This window comes from Asparagus officinalis, chromosome 8, assembly GCF_001876935.1.
Source record: "Asparagus officinalis chromosome 8, Aspof.V1, whole genome shotgun sequence".
Taxonomy (NCBI): domain Eukaryota; kingdom Viridiplantae; phylum Streptophyta; class Magnoliopsida; order Asparagales; family Asparagaceae; genus Asparagus; species Asparagus officinalis.
In genome coordinates, this window is record NC_033801.1 from 128,553,558 (window position 1) to 128,578,975 (window position 25,418).

The window sequence follows — 25,418 nt, forward strand, 5'->3', positions numbered from 1 at the left end:
TCACAAAGACAAACTTTTAAATTGTCTATATTTTTTTTTTGGGTGGGGGGCGAAGAGTATGCTCTACGCCACTCACTGATAATACAAAAGAATGTTAGCCAAGCACTTGCGCTTCAAATAGCAAGCCAGGCTTCAAGATACGACAATAATATGAATCGAGGATTTTCAGTTCCGGTTGTCCGTCTTCTCCCCATTTACAATCACAAATACAACACTATACATCGTGGTATGTGAGGAAATACAGTGACTCCATATATTAGTGTACAACTATGAAGCACGGACACGCATAACATGAAGCCGTGTCGTGTCCGTGTCAGACACACGTGTCGAACACACGTATCCTATGTATTTTTTAGGATTTGCCTCGTGTCGGCGTGTCGGATGGCCGTGTCGGATCCGTGTCCGTGCTACATAGGTGTACAACAGTAGTACAACGAATATTGACTTTAGACTTCTTTCTGGGGTAAGAGCGGCTCTAGATTAGGGTCAAAGTCTTCAGCATCATGTTTCCATAGATTCTGGAGCAAGCTCCGGTGCCTACTGGGTGGCTTTTCTTCGGTTTTTGCGGGTGCACGATTTGGGTTCTGCACACTTTGAAGGCATACTTGTACAGCATCGTGCACTCTCACAAAGCACCATTGCTTACCGATTAGGTCGATGAGGCCGGACTTGGAGAGGCTGAGGTGAACTTCACTGTTAGGGTTAGCAATTGCAATCTGTAAAAAAAATCCAAAGCACCTGTCAGATTTTGATGCGGCATAACCAAAAGACGAAGAGCACATTGAGTTGGGAAGTCTTTTTTTTTTTGGGCGGTTGGGGTGGGGGGGGGCGCCCCCCCCCCCCCCCCAAACCCCACCTCATTGTAGAGGTTCCCTTATAGAATGTCATATAGGGAGGAAGGAGAGAGCAATACCAGTGCAATCACTATTGTTACAGTCATAATGTACCAATTGACAATAGTGACTACACTGATAGATATTACTGATATGTGCATCAGGTTTCATAGTGTCGCCCTCTCCTTCCTGTACAGTATTCTATATAGAAGGCCCTCTAAAGGGTTTTTTTTTAACTGTCCGTGGTTAAGGAAAATTAGACCTGGATCCCTCGTGATCGGTACTCCTGATGTAAGTCCTTGAGAGCTTGAATGGCACTGGAGTCTATATATGTCACAGCTGCAGGTAAAGTTACTATGTTATTACTTTTTTTAGCTATAAACGAAAAAAAGAAAAAAATTGAGTTGGATACGTTTTCCCTAGGGGTACAACTGGGTGAATTTGTACACACAAGTTTGAGGATAACAAAAATTACGAGCATAAACTTCGAAACTACATATCGGTGCCAGATACCACTTATCGTATGCACGTGTTGTTGTGTACATACATCAAAAATACTTGATTATAAGCACAATTGCACGTGTGAGACTAAGGTTTTTGTAGTTCTAATATAGTTCGATGAACTTCTTAAAGAATGGCACATTATAGTCATTGTCACTGGAAGCGAATACTAAGAGTGAAATGAGCCACACGTTATTGACACATTTTAGAAATGACGTACAAAAGGATAGATTACACATGATAGCCATACTTATTGTCACGTCAGAACAGGTGAACCTCAACATTCTTATCTCTTGAGTTCATTTGCAAGAGGTGACAACACATCACACATTGTCATAATTTGTTATATAATATCGAATATTTCCTCAACTGACGCTCAAGAAATCACATGTCAAATAAGATGTCTTCATCAACTAATGGCCTTTATTTACTTTGAACTATGATATAGGTATAATATAGATAGCACAAAGTGTGAGATATAATGATTTGAAAATAATTCATTTAAAAACTAACTAGACGTGTTTCTAATCTTGATAAGCCAAAAAGGTGGGTTGAAGTTATTTAAAGAAATATTAAAAGATATTCATAAAAAAATCAAAATTATATATTTTTTTTAAAATCAAGGGTTTTGAAATATTGAACTCATGCCCTATGTTATTTTTACCACCAATATAAAAAAATTGTTTTATGATGTTTCGAAATAAATTAAATGGGGGGAAATAATAGTCATAGTAATGTGAAAAGTCATACAACTTTTCATTAACCCACTATTTCTCTCTCATAACTTAGACTATCAATAATAGTCTCTCCAATAATAAGCAACCACATTATTCTCTCCAATAATAAGCATTGTTAACTATTAGTTACCTCTCCAATAAACCCTCCATCTATCCAAATTCTCTCCAACATACCTTCTCCTCTCTATAAACATCTCATTAAAAAAAAGAGAGTACATGGACCTACTTCAAGCCACAGGCTCCTCCACGCATTTGGCCTATGTCAATCAAAGATGGATACTGAGGAGAAATTCCGGCCAATATTGCTCAACCGGTTGCCGAGTGAAAAAGAGTGCCATTCTCAGGGCCTAACAAAGGAATCAATGGAGCGAATATTTAGATTATTACATATATTCTTCAATTTGATATTATTTTTTTCCCTTAATTAGGATGTTCAGCTAGATTTATAATAGTATTAGATATGCATTGAAATTAACTCAAAAAGTATGTGTACATAGAATAATTTGGTAATCATTCTCGATATGTGTTTTAATATTTGTTGTTCTTTTTGAAGGTTCAGTTTGAGTCGTAGACTTAAGATGTAACTTTGTTAAAGATATATGAATAAAAATCCAGTTAATGTGAATTGTGATGCTATGTATTTATAGTTTTCTTTATTCTTTCTTTTTGATGAAATAATAACTCTATATTGAATCTGGATCATTCTCATTAGCGAAGCAACATTTTGGCATCGTTCCATAATCATTATCTTGTATTTTGACATACAATGACTATAATAATGGTTATATAAGGCCGTCATTATTAAGAAGGAAGCTAGATAATATATTGACAAGTCTAAAGTTTTCTTTGATCATTTTGTCAGGATTTTAATGGAATGCTAGCTCTCAGGAGAACTTAATTTGGTCTCTCAATTTGTCTAAATGGTGAAGTATGCGATAGAAACGCAAAAACGCTGCCTTGACAGGCTAATTATGTGTGAAAGCCATCACATGTTTTGTTTAATCAAAGTCTCACTTAAACATTTTTCGTGTCTTTACATTAATAACATGATAATTGTCTTTAGACTTTTACACAAACTACCGTTGGTTATTTCATTAGTTAAAATTTATCGTATATGAAGTTTCTGACTCAATTTTCCACATAGTAACACAATGATATATTTTCCATCAATGGTGATGAGATAAAACTTCGTATTCTAAGTGCAAAAGGTAAAGCCTGGGCAACACAGGGTAAGAAAATGACTACCTAAGACTAGTAGCCATAAGATTTACCTCCTTCACTCTGGTACATATTCAGTTAGAAAGAACCTCATTCACTTGTAAGGCCTTTCTCGAATGATATAAAACTAAGAAAACCCAGGACAATATACTTCTTCTCAAAATTTTCAGACAACATAAATGAGTATCCAAACATATATAATAAATGCTAGCATCAATTAAAATGGCTACTTATGAGTAATTGGTAAAAACTAAACAAAACTATCATGTTCATACCATTCGCGATGCAGACTGTGCCAAGCGCATGTCTAGTGAAGTTTGGAGCCCGAGCAATAAACTCGAAAGAGTAATAAGCCTTTCCATCAACTTCACGGTGGTTAAACAATAGAACAAGAAGTTCCATTAAAGAAGATTTTAATCCCAAATAATTAAGACCGAATGACACCATAAACTGGAACTGGCATGTACATTCATAATGTACACTTTGTGGGTTAAATGGCTATCTATAAGATAATTTAGTGACTGAAAGCTGACTGAAACATTATTGAAACTTTTAAGCATTCATACGAAGGCATGCTGGCCATGGTTAATGCGTTGCATTCTGATGGTATAATATGTTGGCTTTAAAAATTTGCTCAGCAACTTTTAAGGAAGAATAAAATCCTTCATATGGCGAATAAAAACTGATGACTCTTCTTCTTTATAGGAGACCTGGTTGAAACAAGTCCAAGATACGCAAGCACACTGTGACGGAGGACTAAAGTATTTCAGCACAAATCGTTGTGTGTTACTACCAGATGAATTCAGGTTCGTTGATTTCTATGGAATAAACTGCAACTTAATGTCTTCAGTGAAATGGTGGTGTTCCTTGCATTTTCTATCATTTTTGTAATTTGTAAATATTTATGTTTTTTATACTGCCAAGTGGACTCTCTAACCAAACTATTCTCAAATTTTCAGTGGCTTGAAGAAAACAACGACAGAGAAGGAAAAAATCAATCAGAACAGCTGCCGCTTCTATCTACTCTACAAGCAACTTCATACTGACGAAGGAAAATGTGCCATTTTTCTGAGCTCAATTATAACCCTTCATACTTTTGGATGAAGAAATTCAAAAAGCACGAGCAAATTAATCTCCGCCAGAAATTCATCAAGACAATATCTGCACAGAGTTCACAAAATTACTAACGAATTTTGTATCTAATCTCATATAGAAGTATGAATTACAAAATTCTTTAGTAATTTTGTGAACTCTGTGCAGATATTGGCTTGATGAATTTCTGGCGGAGATTAATTTGCTCTTGCTTTTTGAATTTCTTCATCCAAAAATATGAAGGGTTATGATTGAGCTCAGAAACATGGCACATTTTCCTTCGTCGGTATGAAGTTGCGGTGCAGCTGCTCTGATTGATTTTTTCCTTCTCTGCAGCCTCTGTTTTCTTCAAGCCACAGAAAATTTGAGAATAGTTTGGTTAGAGAGTCCACTTGGCAGTATAAAAAACATAAATATTTGCAAATTGCAAAATAGACAGAAAATGCAAGGAACACAACCATTTCACTGAAGACATTAAGTTACAGTTTATTCCATAGAAATCAACGAACCTGAATTCATCTGGTAGTAACACACAACGATTTGTGCTGAAATACTTCAGTCCTCCGTCACAGTGTGCTTGCATATCTAGGACTTGTTTCAACCAGTTCTCCTATAAAGAAGAAGAATCATCAGTTTTTATTCGCCATATGAAGGATTTTATTCTTCCTTAAAAGTTGGAGAGCAAATTTTTAAAACCAACATATTATACCATCAGAATACAATGCATTGACCATGGCCAGCATGCCTTCGTATGAATGCTTAAAAGTTTCAATAATGTTTCAGTCAGCTTTCAGTCACGACCATGGCCAGCATGCCTTCGTATGAATGCTTAAAAGTTTCAATAATGTTTCAGTCAGCTTTCAGTCACTAAATTATCTTATAGATAGCCATTTAACCGCTTAAAAGTTTCAATAATGTTTCAGTCAGCTTTCAGTCACTAAATTATCTTATAGATAGCCATTTAACCTACAAAGTGTACATTATGAATGTACATGTCGGTTCCAGTTTATAGTGTCATTCGGTCTTAATTATTTGGGATTGAAATTTTCTTTAATGATAACTTCTTGTTCTATTGTTTAACCAGCGTGAAGTTGATGGAAAGGCTTATTATTCTTTCGAGTTTATTGCTCGAGCTCCAAACTTCACTAGACATGCACTTGGCACAATCTGCATCGCGAATGGTATGAACATGATAGTTTTGTTTAGTTTTTATCAATTACTCATAAGTAGCCATTTTAATTGATGCTAGCATTTATTATATATGTTTGGATACTCATTTATGTTGTCTGAAAATTTTGAGAAGAAGTATATTGTCATGGGTTTTCTTAGTTTTATATCATTCGAGAAAGGCCTTACAAGTGAATAAGGTTCTTTCTAACTGAATATGCACCAGAGTGAAGGAGGTAAATCTTATGGCTAGTCTTAGGTAGTCATTTTCTTACCCTGTGTTGCCCAGGCTTTACCTCTTGTACTTAGAATACGAAGTTCTATCTCATCACCATTGATGGAAAATATATCATTGTGTTACTATGTGGGAAATTGAGTCAGAAACTTCATATACGATAATTTTTAACTAATGAAATAATCAACAGTAGTTTGTGTAAAATTCTAAAGACAATTATCATGTTATTAATGTAAAGACACGAAAAATGTTTAAGTGAGACTTTGATTAAACAAAACATGTGATGGCTTCCACACATAATTAGCCTGTCAAGGCAGTGTTTTTGCGTTTCTATCTCATACTTCACCATTTAGACAAATTGAGAGACCAAATTAAGTTCTCCTGAGAGCTAGCATTCCATTAAAATCCTGACAAAATGATCAAAGAAAACTTTAGACTTGTCAATATATTATCTAGCTTCCTTCTTAATAATGACGGCCTTATATAACCATTATTATAGTTATCGTATGTCAAAATACAAGATAATGATTATGGAACGATGCCAAAATGTTGCTTCGCTAATAAGAATGATCCAGATTCAATAGAGTTATTATTTCATCAAAAAGAAAGAAAAAAAGAATAAAGAAAACTATAAATACATAGCATCACAATTCACATTAACTGGATTTTTATTCATATATCTTTGACAAAGTTACATCTTAAGTCTATGACTCAACTGAACCTTCAAAAAGAACAACAAATATTAAAACACATATCGAGAATGATTACCAAATTATACTATGTACTATGTACACATACTTTTTGAGTTAATTACAATGCATATCTAATACTATTATAAATCTAGCTGAACATCCTAATTAAGGGAAAAAATAATATCAAATTGAAGAATATATGTAATAATCTAAATATTCACTCCATTGATTCCTTTGCTAGGGCCTGAGAAAGGTATTCCTTTTCACTCGGCAACCGGTTGAGCAATATTGGCCGGAATTTCTCCTCAGTATCCATCTTTGATTGACATAGGCAAAATGTGTGGAGGAGCTTGTGGTTTGAAGTAGGTCCATGCACTCCTTTTTTTAATGAGATGTTTATAGAGAAGAGAGAGAAGGTATGTTGGAGAAAATTTGGATGGATGGAGGGTTTAGTGGAGAGGTAACTAATAGTTAATAATGCTTATTATTGGAGAGAATAATGTGGCTGGTTAGTTAATGGTTTATTGATAGCCTAAGTTATGAGAGAGAAATAGTGGGTTAATGAAAAGTTGTATGACTTTTCACATTACTATGACTATTATTTTCCCCCTTTTAATTTATTTCGAAACATCACAAAACAAATTTTTATATTGGTGGTAAAAATGGTATAACATAGGGCATGAGTTCGATATTTCAAAACCCTTATTTTTAAAAAAATTATAATTTTGATTTTGTTTTTTTATGAATATCTTTTAATCTTTCTTTAAATAACTTCACAAATAACTTCGACCCACATTTTTGGCTTATCAACATATTTATGTATTTAACACATATATACATGTGTTTTAATCATTAAATATTTAATATATATGTACGTCATCAATTGACACAAATTACATGGATTCCCATAACAAATAAAAGCATTTTTATAATAAAATATATACAAATACAAATAGAAGGGTATTTTCAGAAAAAAAATTAACATCCTTCACACTTTTAGAATAGTACTAGTATGCCACGCGTGCGTTGCACGTGATGCATATTAAGAACTACAAGAGTTTAAATATTTGAAGGTCAATTAATTTCTTACTCACCAATTTTACAATTATTATTTATTAAATATATTTTTTGCATAGAATATATTATACAAGTGCATGCTATGACACAAAGCTTTCTCTTGAATATATTAAGAAACTTTCATTTCAGAATATATTATACAAGTGCATGCTATGACACAAAGCTTTCTCTTGAATATATTAAGAAACTTTCATTTCTATATATAAAAAAGTATATATTCTAATGACACAAAGCTTTCTCTTGAATATATTAAGAAACTTTCATTTCTATATATAAAAAAGTATATATTCTAAATCATATGTTAGTGTAAATTTAGAGACTAATGGACATCGAACATCAGTTGCATCCCCTGGCAATTTCCCATTTCAAGATCTAACTCCAATTTCTCTTTATTTCATTAATATTTTTTAATTTTTCTCTCTTTTATAAATTTTTTAGATACATAATTTGCTCTCTTCCTTCCAGAAGAACGGAAACACAAGTTGAAGATCAATTACAAACCGCAGGTACATGTTTAAATAATAAGGTTCCTATTTTTTTCTTGACTTTTCTTAATTACAGTTTATTTTTTCTTAAAGAGATGTGCTCACAGTTCTCATGGACATTTCCATTATTCACGGATTGAAACTTCAAGCAGTAAACATAAAACAACCATTTATCTTTTATGGGACTAATTTATTTATTGGTTAAAATGTTATTTTTTGTGTTTACATCTTTCACATTTCAACATTTGGATATCGTGTTTGTAGTCACATATACAAATATAGCAAAAATTACAGGTACAAAAGATTCATATATTATATATCTATACTTTATAGTTACATATATATCTAAACTTCTTTGTTCTTTATACTTAAATTGTTGAGACATATAATATCTAACTTCTTTTTCGTTGTGAACCTTTTTTAACAATTTGAGTTTGAATTATAACGTTGGATGAATTGTTTATATACCAACAAGTGATGTGGAAGAGTAAATTAAGCTTGTGTTAGAAAGAGCTTGAAATTAAAACATTATTGTTTACGTTTCTTTACCAAGTTCATATTGTAGTTCTTTTAATGTAAGATTGAACTCCCTTTAAAAGCACGAGTTTGAAAAAAATCTTTTCATGGTCAATATTACCCTTCACTATTTTGAATATTTCAGTTATATCTTAATCTATCCTAATTATAATTATATAATATCCTAATCCTATGTGATCTACCTATAGCTCAACAATTTAAAAAATAATATTAATAAAATATATAAAATAGCTTTATGGTAGCTAATATACTATAATACATTATGTATTGTAAAAAAACTAAAAAGTTTTAAAATTACACAAAATACCTTGAAAAGTTTAAAATTATAAAAAACATCCTGACGTTTTAAAAGTTAAAACAACAAACATTAATCAAGAAACTAATAGCAGTATATGAAGAATTTAAAATTTGCAGTTAACATTTGAATGTCTCGAAACATCCTCAAATGTTTAAATTACGAATAAGCATCCTAAAGTTCTAAAATTTTAAAACTTTCAAACAACATAAATGAATTCTAGGGATTACCATGATGCACCTAAAATTTTTTAACATTTCAAACTTAGAACAAAAAACATAAAATTAAAAAATTAACAGCAACCTCTGAAAAATTTAAAATTTTCAATTGACACCCTCAATGTCTCAAAAATTATAAAAACACCCTCAAAAGTTCAAATTATAATAAACCATAAAATTCTAAAATTTTAAAATTTGCAAACAATAAAAGATGAATTCAAGAGATTACCTTAATGTACCTAAAAATTTAAAATTTACCAAAATTAACCTTAAAGTTACAAAAATTGCAACAAAACATTTCTTCAAAACTTAAAAATTGTAAAAAACTCAAAAAATTTAAAATTTATAACAAGTACACATTAAATCTAGAAATTATTAACAGACCACTGATATTTGAGTTTTTCAAAAATTAATCTACATTTTTAATAATTACAAAAAGAACCCTTAAATTTTCAGAGTTGTAAGAATATTTTAACATTTGAAAATTACCATCGACACATCAAATATAGAAGTTACAACTGTTAAACTTACAAATAAAATTTTTAAAACACTCTTAAAGTTTTAGAAATTACAAATCACACCCTTAAAGTTCAAAACCATGAAAAAATGGCTTAAATTTTAAAACTTGGCAAAGAAATGTGTATATATAGGGTTTGCTATTCCTTTTCAGTATCTAAAAGTAGTCTAAGTTGATGCTGGTAAACAAAAGCAAGAATTGATTAAAAATATTCAGTTAAGAAATAAAAATTTTAAAAAATATAATAGCTTTAAAATTGTTGTCACTATATAAATCAAAGTAACTGCATGTAATTGTACGAATAAGTTGGAGCAGCAAAAATACAATAGTAACATTAATTGATAGATGTTTAAATCCATAAAAATTATAAAAGCCTATAATATAATAGTCTAGCATCAATTGATTATAATTTAGAAACATTAATCTTTGATGTTAATAATATTTATAGGGTAAAATAATGCAAGGAATTACATATGGAGAAACTATCAGAATGTTTAGAGATATCATTCAAAAGAATCAAGCTATTTTCATTGCAAATGAGAAAGTGACAAATAAATCAAAAAAGCACCGACTCAGCTCCATTAAAGAATAATTTAACAACTTTATCTCAATCAAAGAAGAATTCTCCATGGAAGATATGAAAAAATTAGTTAGTGTTCATAAATTTCATACTTTTTTCTTCAAATATTAAAGAAATCAAATATTAATACTATAATCTACAACAAATTGGTAATAAAAAATACATGTATTTAGTTCAGATCTTTGTAAAAAATGACAGGGATAAAGTAAAGATAACATTACTGACATAGTAAAAACTCTTATTGGATGATGCACATCAGAAGAATTCATTGTAGAGGAAAAAGAGGTAACTCCTAATCTTATTTAAGTAATAAATTAGGAACACTTACATCAAAAAAAAAATTAGGAACACAACTAATTTTATATATATGAAATTAAAATTTATTCTCATTGAAATAGGAAAAAAAATCAAAGTCTGTATTTCAAGAAATTTGTGTTGAACATCAGAAATACTTTCGACTTCTTTGTGAAGTTAAACGAGAAGATAAAAGAATAACGAGTCTAGAAAAGATAACAGTGTAAAAAATACAACTCCAGCCTGATGTCATAATCGATGTAAATGATGAAGACACTATTCTAGAATTGTCCAGGAAAATATTAAAGGTGAAGAAGGATTGATCTTAGCTCAATAAAAAAAATAAAATAGAAGGAATAAAAAACAATATTTTCTAAATGTTTTATAAAATAGTTTAATTGTTTTGAGTGAAATTAGGAATCTTTAGAAGGGAGTTTCATAAACTTCTTTTAGTACTTTTATATGCTTATGTGGATGTTTTTATCATATAAAAGTATACTAGATAGCATTAATATTTAGTTTATAATTTCTATGAAGTCTATTAATGATTAGGAACAACTTTTATATTCTCTTTTGTATCGCTTTAACATACTTCTAATTAATCATCTTGTCTTATTGGTTTTAAATATTCACTTTCATTGTATAACATTATTTTAATATTTTTTACTTTTGCAACACTGTATTTTCCTAAGTAAAGTTTTGTTTTAATGTCAGTCCAAATAATATGAAAATTCAAATTAGCTTTAGATTATATTTGTTTTCTATCAATTCAAATATCAACATGAAAATTTAAATTAGGTATAACCCATTTAAACAAACATCAAAGAAAATAAATAATCGCAATGTTAAAGTTAGAGACAAAAGTAAGCACAAACTATTAAAGCGGAACCGAGGTATAAATTTTAGTTCGAAAATAAGCCAAAAATAATTAATCATGGTATCTAACCACGTGTATTGCACGTGTATATAACGTAGTATATATATATGTGCGCGTGTGTGTACAAATTAGATCACTTGATTGAGCTACATTGTGGATGATCCGTTCCGTTGAACTTGATCTACATATTCTAAAACTCTAACACACCAAATTTGGGGTGAACCCGTCGTGGTTTGACCCTCCGTCGAACCATGTAAAAAATTCTATTCATTCGAAACCGTTAAAATTAATACGAGTGGATGAAGGGTCAAACCACGATGGGTTCACCCTAAATTTGGTGTGTTGAGGTTTTAGAATATGCAGATCAAGTTCAACGAAACGGATCATCCACAATATAGCTCAATCAAATGATCATCAATGACTAAAAAACTTAGTGGACGTCCACTTAAGTTAACATAAATTTATATATATATATATATAGAGAAAAATGGGTATGCTTGGTACCAAGCACAAATTTTGTGCTTGATAGTGATGTGTCACATCCTCATCCACTCATTACCCATATGAATGTGGTCCCATATTTGAATGAGTGGAGGGGGATGTGACACATCACTACCAAGCATAACCTAAGGTGACACATTAGATTACCACCTAAGAACGCGGCCTAAAATCACATCATTCCCTAATTCTTTTTTGCGATCCGCTCTGTTGAACTTGATCTATACGTTCTTAAACCCAAACACACGGAAATGTTTTCCTAAGGTGACACATTAGATTACCACCTAAGAACGCGGCCTAAAATCACATCATTCCCTAATTCTTTTTTACGATCCGCTCTGTTGAACTTGATCTACACGTTCTTAAACCCAAACACACCAATTTTGAGGTGAACCGTTTTGACCCTTCGTTGAGCCGTGCAAGAAGTTCTATTCATTCGAAACCGTTAAAATTACGGTGAGTGGATGAAGGATCAAAACACGACGGGTTTACCCCAAAATTGGTGTGTGAGTTTAAGAACCGTGTAGATCAGGTTTAACGAGCGGATGTAAAAAATAAAATTAAGGGAATGATATGATTTTTAGCACGCGCGTCCTTAGGTGGGAATGCTAGGTGTCACCTAGATAAAAACATATATATATATAGTATATATATATATATAATATACTATATATATATGAGAAATATCGGTATGCCTTGGTATCAAGCACAAAAATAATTTTGTGCTTGGTAGTGAAGGTAAACACAATCTCCTCTCTACTCCATTCAAATGGGGGACTACCATTTACATGGTTGAGGAGTGCAATGAGGATATACAACGCATTTGAATGAGTGAAGAGGATATGGCCACCTCACTACCAAGCATAACTTTTGGCTTGGTCTACACAAACATAACCCATTTCTCTCTCTCTCTCTCTATAATATATATATATATATATATATATATATATATATGATATATATTAGTAGAGAGGAGGAGGCAGACATCCTATCAATTAAGTTGATGTGCCACACAAAGTTCTAGCCGAGCATAGTTTATTAATATAAAACACCTTTTTATATCAATATAAGGCCAATCTCTAGGCAATATAAGATGTGGCTTAAAAAGACATTTTGCTAACATCATTATCCTTATCCACTAATTCCGATCATCAAGTTCATATACCTTATATATATATATATATATATATAGTCTTATATATATATTATATATATATATATATATATATATATAGTCCCACAAGATCCCTTTATCTCCTCCAGTATGCACTACGGACATGTCTTTGAGGTGGGGATGGGGGGAGGGAGACTTACGGGACATCTCAATGATCACAAAGTGAATCCTTTCTACATCTGGTCCTCGCTTTGCAGTTCTTGAAATATTTAGTTCATATTCTCGTAACCTGACAACAGATTAGTATACCAGTGTCAACTTTCAGCAACACGCATGAAAGGGGGAAAAATTTAAAGGCTTATATTGATCTTACCTATCCTTGATGTAACTGATGTTAGCAAAATAAATGGGTGCATCAACGCGAACAACAACTATGCCATTGTATGTTAATGCTTCAGGATATTGTAGTGTGTTTCTGTAAACAGTTGTTCCTGGAAGACGTCCCAATACAGCTGAAATAAATATCACTCGGTTAGCCACTGACAGCAGAAGCAACAAGTTTTAACTGACTTCTGCACAGATACATCGTTTACTACACCAAACTGATGCTTCAAGACAGTAAATCAAATATATTAGCCAGTTGACTGATAATTAAGACGCTCGCAGTTGAACAATTATTTTGACACACTAACAGTTGAGTTCCGTTTATAGAAACAAGCTTACCTATGTGAGGATTTGCTGACTCATGGATGACAAATGCAAGGGAGAAACCAACCTACAAGAGAAAAGATTGTTAAGACAGGTTATATATAAATCCAGATCATAATCTTTCAAAGACAGGGTATACCATTATTGACTCAAATAATTAGCTTATTAAGAACATTTGTTTCGTATAAAATTAGAAGCTGCAATATAGACTGAACCATTAAGGACATGAACAAAATGCACTGCCAAGTCAAAGCTTAGAAATGTATTCTAGTATCTATATACCGTATGCCTTTTTCTTTATTAAAAATATGGTGGAGAAAATTTCTGGCTAAGCACTAACACTGTCAGTATTCAACTAAGCTTGTCAATAAGCTGCTTTTGTTATATATATCAACATAGATTTGTCTATTCTTTTTAGCCAAATTATTTTTTAAGATAACATCTCAAAAAGATCTTGATCTTCACATCCAGCTAAAGCAACTGTTTTGCTTCCTCTATCTGGCTCTAAAACATTATATTTTATAAATTAACCGTCGAAGTAGCGTCTCAACTAATTCAGCAATTGAATAGTTAAATATTTTTTATTCCTTGTCAAATTTTGCGTCGTTCTTTTTACAGTGTGGTTAAATTTGTACACCTTTATCATATAATTTTGTAAAATATAGAGCTAACTTTGTGATATGCACTGTTAGGTGCCAGTATTAGTTTAAACATCTTGTCTTATATGAAAATCATTTATTATCCTATCACTAAAGATATTCAATTACCCGCATTTATTTTACCTTTCCAAATGAGTCAGGTTCCTGCTAAAGCGCTTTTCCAGTTGCCCAAAGGCAAGTGTTAGGTAATAAGCTTGCTTAATCTGTGACCCAAAAAGAGTGCTTGAAAGTGGGTTTTTAATATTAAATTTGTTTTCCAAAGGCCCATGGGAAGAGTGTTAAGCATTACGTTTGCTTGATTTAAATTGCTGCAAGTGATCCACTTAAACTTTTGGGTGAAGTTCTTTTGCTGACAGGTACTACTGCAAAGAAAAGTAAAATCCCTCTCTTTTGTAATGAGCATTTACAGAGAAAGAGAGATTTACAGAAATTTCTTAAAATTAAACCTACCTGTATATGATAGAAATGTTGAGAACTGCCTAGCCTTCTATCACAATCTAAGTTAAATAAAATATAAGCATTTCTTCCCAGTATAAGAAAGTCTACAGTATATCTGTGATTATGACAGTCCATACAAATTGGAGCTATCAATCACAATGGAATGTCCATAAGGCACGCAATCATAACATGAAAAAGAAAATATATGGCATCAATGAAAATATCCAAGAACAGTGGATTCACTTAATAAATAAATAATCAAGTAAGAGGTAACATCTGAATCAAAGCGAACTTTTGATAAAGGAAAATAATATATGATCAGAAATAGAAACAAGTCAGAAATCTTACCCCAACAAGAACACCAATCTCAATACCAAAAATTAATGTTGTAATGCTTGTGATGGTCCAAAGAAGGAAATCTTTCTTATCCACACGCCACAGGAACAAAGCTTCTTCATAATCCACCTAAAAGAACAAAAATGGCAACAAAAGCCATCACCTGTTAGTAGTTAGATATTGATACCCAGAATCAAATCTTTGCTTGACATATATGCTAAACCCATGATGGTCCTAAGAGAACCAAATTCCCAAAATAAATTAAATAACTACATGAGCATCCATGTGTATCTATGTTTGGATGATGATCAGAATTTGTGTGCGCGATATCCTATTTTCAATCAAAACAGAAAGTAAAAAAGTTTGTTGTAGGTTACTTCAAAAAAGACATAATTATGGTCCGGATGATGGAAAAAGAAACTTGGGGAGTGTTGCAAAAGCACTTGATGGGTTTCAGTTGGTAGCAACTTAATATAACTGGATGTGCAGTTGACCAAGTATATGAACATATTGTATATTCTTATCAGTTTACAATATACAGTTGGAGTTTAGAGGACTAAACATGATCTCTTGCATAAATTCTCTCTTGCATAAATTCTTTGTGATTTCCTAAAATTACTCTACCGACATCCTGGAAAATAGGTCACATGTGTGGTGAAGAGGTATATATTGACATAATATATTATAAACGATCAAACTACAGGGGCTTAAAAAACTATATAGAATCAAAATTGTAACAAGGCACCAAGACATGGTTACAGTCAGGATGATGAAAAAAGAATTTGATGTGTTGCAAAAAGCATTTGATGGGTTTCCGTTGGTGTCAACTTAATTTAACTGGGAAGCATAGTAGACAAAAGTATGAACATAATGTATTTGTCACCAATATGTTATGTAAAGTTGACCTTTAGAGAATTAAATATGAGTTCTCGCACAAATCCTTTTGTTACATAGTTTAAATTTCCTTAAACTAATTCACCAACATCATGGAAAGTAGGTCACCTAGGTGGTGAGGAGGAATTATGTTAGCATAGATTTTTCAATAAACGATTGAACTGCAAGAGTTTAAAAAATATATAAACCAAAATTGTAATAAAAGGCACTAAAACAATTCTTACCAGGCCCATCACAGCAGATATCACAATGGCAGCAAGCGAACACTGAAATTTGAGTAAATAAACCTCTAGTAAGAAGACATATTCCCATTTTGTAGGGGAAGTAAGAAAAGAAGTAGTAGAACTTTTTATATTTAATCAAAACAGAGACATAAATAAAATTAGAAGTATTATCTCATCAACTTGGAATGGGTGCTGGTATTCATCCCTGGTGTTCCCATAGAGAAGGCACAAATTTTGTAGATAAAGAGAAATTAACATGAAACCTACTACAGAGAGGCAGGAACTGTGCATGAGCTACTGCTGATGAAATGCAGAAGATGGATATTTGTTCAAAAGTATGAAATGTGGACCCCTGCAAACTTCAATAAAGATGAAGGCTGCTGACAAAATTTGATGAAGTTGAAAGTAGGTATTTGTCATGAACAACATTCAGCTGGTCATAGTACAACTATCCAACCTATTGCGAGTTGAGAAACTTAGTGCTAGAGGATACTTCTAGCTTTTAGTTAAATGATTGTTTTATGCCAGAGGTAGTAAAAGAGGTAGTAAAATTCTAAATTTTCCATACAAGAATTAGTAATTTCCATGATTGTACATGCACTAGGTAACTTATGCAGGCTGTGTTACCATCTGCCAAAATGGTGCTCTCTCATCAAAACGCGCATTATCCATTTATTTTGGAAAACCAAATAATATACATTCTGGTAGGACATAGAAAGTGAGTTTGGTGAGCCAGGTCCACGGACTGAGCTTGATATCTAAGAGCTTGCTTTAACTCAGTTGAAAATTAAGCGTAGTTTGAACCTTTAATGCAAGTATGAGATCACTATGTTTAAACGAATTTACCAATTAGTTTGATTTGTCACTGATCCAAAGAATATTTAATCTTAAGGATAGTAACCTCTTGATTCTTGGTTGTATATCCAGATACATGCCAAAGTTATCATGACTGACATACATTTTTTGCATTTATTCCTTAAAGGAGCAATAAACGCCTAAGTTCAATGCTAACTTTGAGCAGAGATTCTATCCTTAAGCTTTGCCAAGATTTTCATAGAGCACATTTCACGGAAATAACTGCAAATATGAAGTTATAAACAAATAGTTAACCGAGTTTACAATAATATCATGCTGATAAAAGTTGTCTTAAGAGTAAATGCAAAAAAAAAAATAACAAAATGGAAAAGCCCTACCTGAGGTATATCAGAAAATAATGGTGTCAAAAATAAAAGAGCACACATCATTATAATTCCCATTGTAATTCCAGATAATCCAGTTCTAGCGCCACTCTCATGATTTACCGCTGACCGGGAAAAGGAGCCTGCATCCCCAATATTGTAATGAAAAAAAAAACAATCATTAGAGAATCAAATAGCACTTTGGATGGACTTCAGTTCTCACATGTGGTCAACATTTATACCTGTTGTAGGATACGAAGAGAAGAATGAGCCACAGATGTTTGCTACGCCAAGACCAAATAGCTGCAAAACTAATGATAATGAGATTCTCTAATTTGGTGCATGGAACAAAAATGAGCACTAGTTATGTATTGTTAAGCTTGTCTTCAACAAGGCCCCAAAATACACTATATTACAAGACAGAGCTAGTCACCCGTGGAAAGGGTTTCAGGAGTAGAAAAAAGTAGATGTATTATTTAGCTATTCTTGGAATAGAAATGAAATTATTCAAGTAAGCTACAAACTTGTGAGTTTCGTCCCAGTAAGATCGCTTTGACAACCATATTATTGGATCATGTAAACAAAATTGCACCTCACCAAGTATAATGTACAGTATTCACAAATATCTCAGTTCTCAGTTAAACATCCACAATATAATTTGTAAGGCAGACTCCCAGATAAGTTAGGACAACAACTCATATGTTGTCCCCTCATATCTACATAATATATTCTTCCCCTTAGCTATACATTCTTGGCCTAGACAATTCTCCTAATTGTAATGTACACAAGAGCTAAACAAGGATATATCCGCAACATCTATGTATAGCTAATTTGACTAATTACAAAGGCCATTTAAATGATACATATTGCTAGATTACGATTAGTTTCAATGTATTGCTAATGATGGACATCTAACAGGTAAGTGCAGCCATCATTAGCTGCTATATTACTATTATTAGAGATTAGAGATTAGAGAAGCCAGGCTTTGGGTCCAATTATTTGATGTTCAACCCCGGTGTGTCACAATTTCAAAAATCCTAACAAATATCCTCAATAAGTTGCAACCATTACAGCTTATGAAGAGGCAAAGTTAGAAAAATAACACTGCCCACTATCTGAACAAAACTCAATCCAGTTACCCACTGACTCCTTTACAGTCATAAAGCCTTTGCCATGATCTCGAAAACCATTTCCACCCGTCAAAAACTCCAGAAAATTTATCCATCCCATTCTCAAAATTTAAACTCTCCAATGTCTCTAATATTAATTTCTCAGTCAACAAAACCACCAACACCAACGCGTCAGCGGCAACATCATTGGCACTTTCAAGAAACTCTTGATGATACAGAGTAAGTTGAATAAATCAACCAACTAAGAGATAATTTAATGTTACTTCATGAAATTATTTAACTTAATTTATTTGTTTTATTTCATGAAAGTAGTATATGTACTCTCTCACAAACTTTTTTTTTACTTTTTTCACAATAATGTTTTACACCTATTTATACATACACCAATTATTAAGGTGCTCACCAAGATGTTTTTATTACGCACTACTATGTATTGTGTATGTACGCAACCAAACAACCAGTATTGCTAAAGACAACCTTGGCATGACAGTTATCCAGCTCATCTCCTCTGTTTACATTCTCACCGTAGAGTCATGCTCCATAACCGACCCATTTTTTATGAGAAAGTGCTTGGATAAGTCATGATCAAGCATTGTGAATAAGAAAATCAAGTAAAGTTTGATTAATATGAAAGTTTGGCTCAAAATAACGTCATGAGATCAAACACAATTTACTTAGTTCAGAAAAGAAACTTTGATATAGAGCTTTATTATGGATTACCTCTTGATTTGAATCCAGTTCATACCCATTCTTTGCAGCCAAAGCTTTAGCAATTCCAACGGATTCCTAGGAGGAAAAGAAGAGGATTTAATGGGTATCCAATATCAAAATTGAGGTTAAATGAGAAAAGGACATAAAAACAGCTCATACCAAAATTGCTACACCGGTTATGAGAACTGCAGTTGAAATTAGAGATTTTGCATGCCCAAATTCTCTGGGAAGGGAAAACTTTGGGAGACCCTGAGGTATTTCACCAACCTAAGCACAGTTGAGCTATTCATGTCAATTCTCTGAACCTCAGAATGAGAGTTACAAGTAATAATAAATAATAATCATTCCTAAAGAAAATAACACATGGAAAAATATAAAAGACAACATCAAATTTGAAGCCTCGAGACACTTTACTGTGTCTAACATTAAGTAGTTTCAGTCTGAAGGTCAGAATGACTTGTATAAATAAAAAAACAGCACCTTATGTTAACCAATGGTTTTTGTTTCCAGTATATTTAGCAGTATCACAATTAACAAAGTTTGCTTGATATACACAGTCACAAGCCCGTCACCCTTATTTGAATGAAGAGGTTATCTGAAAATCTTTAACGGGACATATCTACAGTAGAATAGAATAATCACGCCACTCAATCAGTTCAGTTTTCCTTGTAAGGTATGAAGCGTGTTTCTGATGCTTTCACGTCTTCCAATCTTAGGAACGAGGGATATCTTAAGTTAGAAGACACCATGATTAAATTGTTGCTAACATATACATGATTATGAGATTCAGAACATATTCTCATATGTCAGTAGTTAAAATTTAAGAGGACTTACCACTGAAATTGAGGAAGGACGGAATATTTTCACAAAGGTTGTACCCAATACGACTGCAGTAAGGGGGCCTGCAGCTCTAAGCCATCGTAAACTACTCCTTGATTTTCCCTGAAACATTTGAAAACAGTAATAGGTGAAGTAGGTTCTTCTGTTGAATAGTATGCTTCGGGATGTAAAGTTCAATCAAACTGTAGTAGGTGACCAAAATTTACTACCAGGTGCTTCATCAAAAGGAGGATAGCAAGCATAACTGAACCCATCACGAAAGGCGGCCATGAGAACTACAAAATGATACTGCCACATACAATTAGTGAAAATGGATGGTATCTTCAGGAAACAGAAAAACTTTTTGGTATATAAGCTATAAAACCGAACAAAACAGCATGAAATAGAAAGAAGGTCAAGGAACCAACACTAACTTTGAGGAAAGTATAAAAACAACTTAAAATATGATGAAATATAAATAATGCTTTGAATATAAATAACCATGTAATTAGCAGCTAGTAATAGAAAATTTCTAAACCAAAGAGAATAAAGATATCGGTTTGACAAATATAAAAAATCTAAAAGCCTATTCGACAAGATCTAACCTATCCTTATGCTAAAAAGAGAATCGGTTGGGCGATTCCAACCAGGAGCATCAATTTAACATATACTGAGTCTACAACTACGCTATAAAAGGCAATACTAATCCAATATCTTACCACTAAGCATTAAGCAAGCTTGCGCATTGAGGTCGACCACTTTGTCCACTTTATGAAATAGAAATTTAAAGAAGATTTGTTGGAGGAAGTTATAGTATTAAACTTTTAAAAGTGACCTACACCATTCTGCCCAGATTTTCATCAAACCAATGGCTAGCCATGCATTACATGAACACAAAATTTTCTATATGAAGGACTCCAGAAGATTCTGAACAAACAAAAATGTATTAAAAGGACGTTAGACTTATTTCTGCTAGCTATTAAGACTGAAAAGGTTGTCAAAGCTTTAAAAATACAAGGCTATATGCAAACAATGACAAAGCCTTTATCCCATATCTGTAGGGATGTCTAGATAAATCCAATTTCTCCATTAAGTTGTTGAGGTTCATCTAACCTGATGACAGCTATTAATGTAGGGGTAATACAAAAAATTGTCAGCTGAACTTAGTAGAATATGACCGGAGTACCACATCACCAAGACTTCCATGGGATGCACATAACAGCTCCTTGAGGCTATTTGCTCCGAAGCATTGACATATCTCAGATAAGGAAAATACTGATAATTAGCAATCATCAACTTGGTCAACAAAGATGGCATGTCCTCTCTAGTCTCTAGCACTGATCAATTAACTAATGACAAGCAAAATCAAATGGGTTCGTCAAACTGACTATGTAATGCCTTTTCTTCATCTGATGGATGACAATTAAGAATTTGATTCAACATAAAACTGCATATGCAAACTATGATTATCCAAAGAACAGTCACATAGTTACCGCACATTACATCAAAAATAAATGGTGCAAATGAAAAAAAAGTACAAATGAGGAAAAAGAAGTTGAATATTAAAAATGGTATAAATAACATACTTCACCAGCTCCATCAATTATGCTTGTAATAAGTGGTATGATTTTACTGCTTCTTGCTACATTATACCCCAAGAAGTATTTCGCTTGCGATAATGCAATCACCAAGGATGAAGAAGTAGTGAAACCAGAAATTACAGAATGACTAATGAAGCGAATAAGCCAACCAAGCCTGTAAAAATTCAGGGGCGTTTAAATCATGTAAAAGAAAAATAAGACACGTATTTATAATTCTCAAAAAAAAGTTAAAATATATTGATGTATTAATAGCATCAGCTTCAAAATAAACAACTGATATCAGCAATGGAGACATGATGCCACTTCAATTCTTCTTTGGGAAAACAGTTTAAAGCAGTCATGAGCATGTACTGAAAACTAAAAACAGTTATAACATATTCTGGTAAAGTCAGCGTACATGAAAGAGCTTACTACAGCACCAGCAGCTACTCAAGCTCCCCAATGTAAGATAATTATTTAACTTGATATGAGAAAGAAATTTATCTTAAAAAAGAAGAGTAATTACCTGAATAATCCCATGAGACACTCAAGTATACCAACCATTAGTGCCAATAATATGGCAAGCTCGGTATATATCTTGTCAGAAGAATGAACGATCTTACTTAGGACATTAGAAACTAGAAGAGAGACCAATGCCACTGGACCAATAGCAATCTGACGCGATGAGCCAAATATAGCATATACAAATATCGGAACAAAGCCAGAATCTGTTTGAGACCATCAGAAATAAAAGTGAGCTTTTAGTCCAGAGTCTACCTGATAAAATTCCTAAGAAAGACTAAGTACCAGTAGTACCCACAGAGTCCATATATTGGATGAAGCCCCGCTAACTTTGCATATGACATTGCCTACATAAACCAAGAAGGATAAGGCTACGCTTAAGACTCATTACAATACACTGGGAAAAAAAAGAGTATACTGAAAGAGAAGAAACTTCATCTACAAGAACAAGATAGCTGGACTAATGGATTAAGTTCTAATTACAAGATAGCTGGAAGGCGAGGATTTGGCTTAGGCAAAAAATGATCTATACAAACTAATGATGTAGGGCAATCTTTACTGCTGCATATGGAACACCTAGAGTGTTGACTTCATTTTTCCATTTTTCTTTCTTTAGAGATTAGGCCACACATATTTTCATAGATAGTTTTTTTTTTCTATCGGAAATGTTTTGCAACTTTTTAATAAAATGTTAGGGGCTTATACCTCTTTTTTTCCTATAGCAAACTATTGTCAAATTTCGACAGATAGCTCTAGTAAGTAAGCCTGAACACTACTGCTTCCTCCTGAGATAATGTAGAAAACCTTAGATCTTAATTCTCACGAAACTGTCATCACACAACAAAAATTACAATAAAACAAGGTTTTAAATGTCGTCCGACATGTCCGACATATCGGCCGACATGTCGGTTTGAGGACTTGAGCGACACGACATGGGCGTTTTCAACTCGTATGTCGGTTTTCAGGGCCAAATCGGAAATATCGGGGTCATATCGGGCATATCATCTGATTTTTCAGCCTTGAAAAATCGGCCAATATGACCCTATTTTTTAGATCTGTTTTTTGTTATCAGGTTTAGGTTTAGTGATAAAAATCCAAGCTCGTTTAACCCGTTCTCATGTTTAAGGATTTCTTATAAACCCGATAAAAAGAAAAGAGAAAAATTAGGGCTACAGCAGATTTAGGAACCGATCACCTATGAAGCACGGATTCGCCAAAAGAGACTACGAATCCGTGTCCAACTCGAATCGGACACGGATTCGTGCACGACACATGTCAGACACGGTCAATCCGTGTCCGACACAGGTCAACGGTCAAAGTTGGCCGGACACGGTCAACATAGAGTTGGACACGATGTGGATTCATCGTCCTTCAGCGGGCCCTCCCACAAATCCAACATCCCAATCCACTGGGAAAAGATAAAACGGGTTTGGGTTTAGTGCTGAAAACCCAAACTCGTCTAACCTTAGACTCGTTTCTCAGTAGTATAAAGCCATAGAGAGAGAAAAACCGAGGGCAAAATCGCTGCTGCGTACCTCTCTCGATCTCGTCCTCGTCGCTATTGGGTCAGAGAATCGGAATCGCCTTGTCCTCGTCAAGGTGAGTTTTCTTCTTCTTCTCTCTCTGAGTCCCTCTTGATCTCTTCGTCTCTCTTTCGCAGTCTTTTCGTCTTCTCTCTCTCTTTCTCTCTCCGAGTCGATCTGGCGGGTCGAGTCGTCGCCCTCGACAAGGAGCACCCGCAATTTGCGCGGGAGGAAGCTCTCCAGCCTCATTGCGTGCCGATCACGTGACGAGGCCTCTGCCGCCGGCGATCTCTCTGCTTCTGCTTCATTCTCCGTCATCGATGAGAGAGAAAGTAGAGAGAGAATGAAGAGAGGGAAAAAGGCCTAGATATTTTCCTAACTGAAAAATATCTGATTGCCTCGGGTGCCACTTCAGCAACAAGTCTGCGTGGGTTTCCCGCAGACCGCTTGCTCGCTCTTTTTCCTCCATCCCGCCAACGGCACAGAATTTTTTTTCGAGGGTTTTTTGTATTGGTCCCTTGAATCTTTGATGTTTTGAAATTGGTCCCTCAATGAAATTGTTATTTCAATCCCTAAGTTAACATCAAACTGAACATTTTTTTAAGCGAAAAATGTTAAGCCATGGATTTGAGTTCTGAGACTTTGTTTACGCCTGTTTCTTTAAACTTGATTTTTCAAATGCTTTGCATTTAAGGGATTAAATATTAAACATGTAGGGGGACTAATATGTGTACAAAGTTAATTTTCTTCTTTTTTCTATATATAATAATAATTTTTAAAAAAAATCCTTGTTGTATCCTCGTATCCTTTTTTTTTTGGATTTTACTATATCCCGTATCCGTGTCCGTGTCATATCTGTGTCCCGTATCCGTATCCATGCATCATAGCCGATCACTCCTTTCGTGAACGACGACATCCTTCCCCCATCTCCATCTCGAACCCCCGTTGTCCTTCTCCTGTTGCTCCCCGAAATCCGATCCCCAACCGAACCCGAGGGCAGCAGGGTATCCCGTCGTTGGGATAAAGAGAAGAATGTGGTCGGTGACTCATCCGAAGGACCCCGAGCAGATAAAGAAGAAGAGCCCCGGCACTACCTCATTGCGACGTCAGAATCCACCCATCGCCGGCGCCGCCTCTAGAATTTATAAAGTATGCTTATATTGAATTTAGGAATGCTTAGATTACATTTAGGACATGATATTATACATATGTCACATGTGCACCACCAGATATGGCAATCCGATATTTAGTCTATGTCCCCCGATATATCCCTGATTTTCGCTATCCAACATGGATTTCAACAGTCCGATATGAACCCGACATCCTATATTTAAAACCTTAGTCCTGCCAAATCTTCAACTGAATAAAAAACTCCAAGCACCCCACCTAACTCTTTGCAGCATAGCACAAATTCCATCTAACTATAAAATCATTCCAATAAAAATCCAATAAAAGATCAAGCACTTCCACTTCGAAAACCTCAACAATATGTAATTAAATGAGAACACACTAATTTTGTTATAAATGAATAAATTAGTTCTTCCATCTAATCTCTAACTAAATGATATCACTCAGTAGTGAGCCTACACATTTCTTCTAAGAGCATATAGCAACCTTTGTAGCTCAATTCTCAATAAACTGTGATCAATAAAATGGCTAAATATCATAAAGCCCCGGCTTAACTTTGAATAATTATTAGAAAACCCCCTTAACTTTCAAGTTTTATTAT

At 33.6% G+C, this 25,418-nt stretch overlaps 1 protein-coding gene across 2 annotated transcripts in view; it reads right to left on the minus strand.

Annotated features, from left to right (window-relative positions):
* The window catches only part of LOC109851379 (probable sulfate transporter 4.2), a 25,872-nt gene continuing 454 nt past the window's right edge, over window positions 1-25,418 (minus strand). The window contains exons 2-18 of one of the 2 annotated variants that reach the window (XM_020421462.1): window positions 22,465-22,513; window positions 22,171-22,372; window positions 21,651-21,819; window positions 20,295-20,360; window positions 20,080-20,187; window positions 19,405-19,512; window positions 19,255-19,320; window positions 17,647-17,707; window positions 17,420-17,547; window positions 16,227-16,268; window positions 15,121-15,237; window positions 13,691-13,742; window positions 13,341-13,479; window positions 13,168-13,256; window positions 1,096-1,172; window positions 424-716; window positions 1-267 (exon numbers count right to left, since the gene is read on the minus strand). In XM_020421462.1, the coding sequence (XP_020277051.1) occupies window positions 447-716; window positions 1,096-1,172; window positions 13,168-13,256; window positions 13,341-13,479; window positions 13,691-13,742; window positions 15,121-15,237; window positions 16,227-16,268; window positions 17,420-17,547; window positions 17,647-17,707; window positions 19,255-19,320; window positions 19,405-19,512; window positions 20,080-20,187; window positions 20,295-20,360; window positions 21,651-21,819; window positions 22,171-22,372; window positions 22,465-22,513 (1,743 nt within the window). In that variant the 3' untranslated portion in view covers window positions 1-267; window positions 424-446. Of the gene's footprint in view, window positions 268-423; window positions 717-1,095; window positions 1,173-13,167; window positions 13,257-13,340; window positions 13,480-13,690; window positions 13,743-15,120; window positions 15,238-16,226; window positions 16,269-17,419; window positions 17,548-17,646; window positions 17,708-19,254; window positions 19,321-19,404; window positions 19,513-20,079; window positions 20,188-20,294; window positions 20,361-21,650; window positions 21,820-22,170; window positions 22,373-22,451; window positions 22,514-25,418 lie in introns of those variants that run through there. The other variant, XM_020421463.1, reaches the window with a different exon arrangement.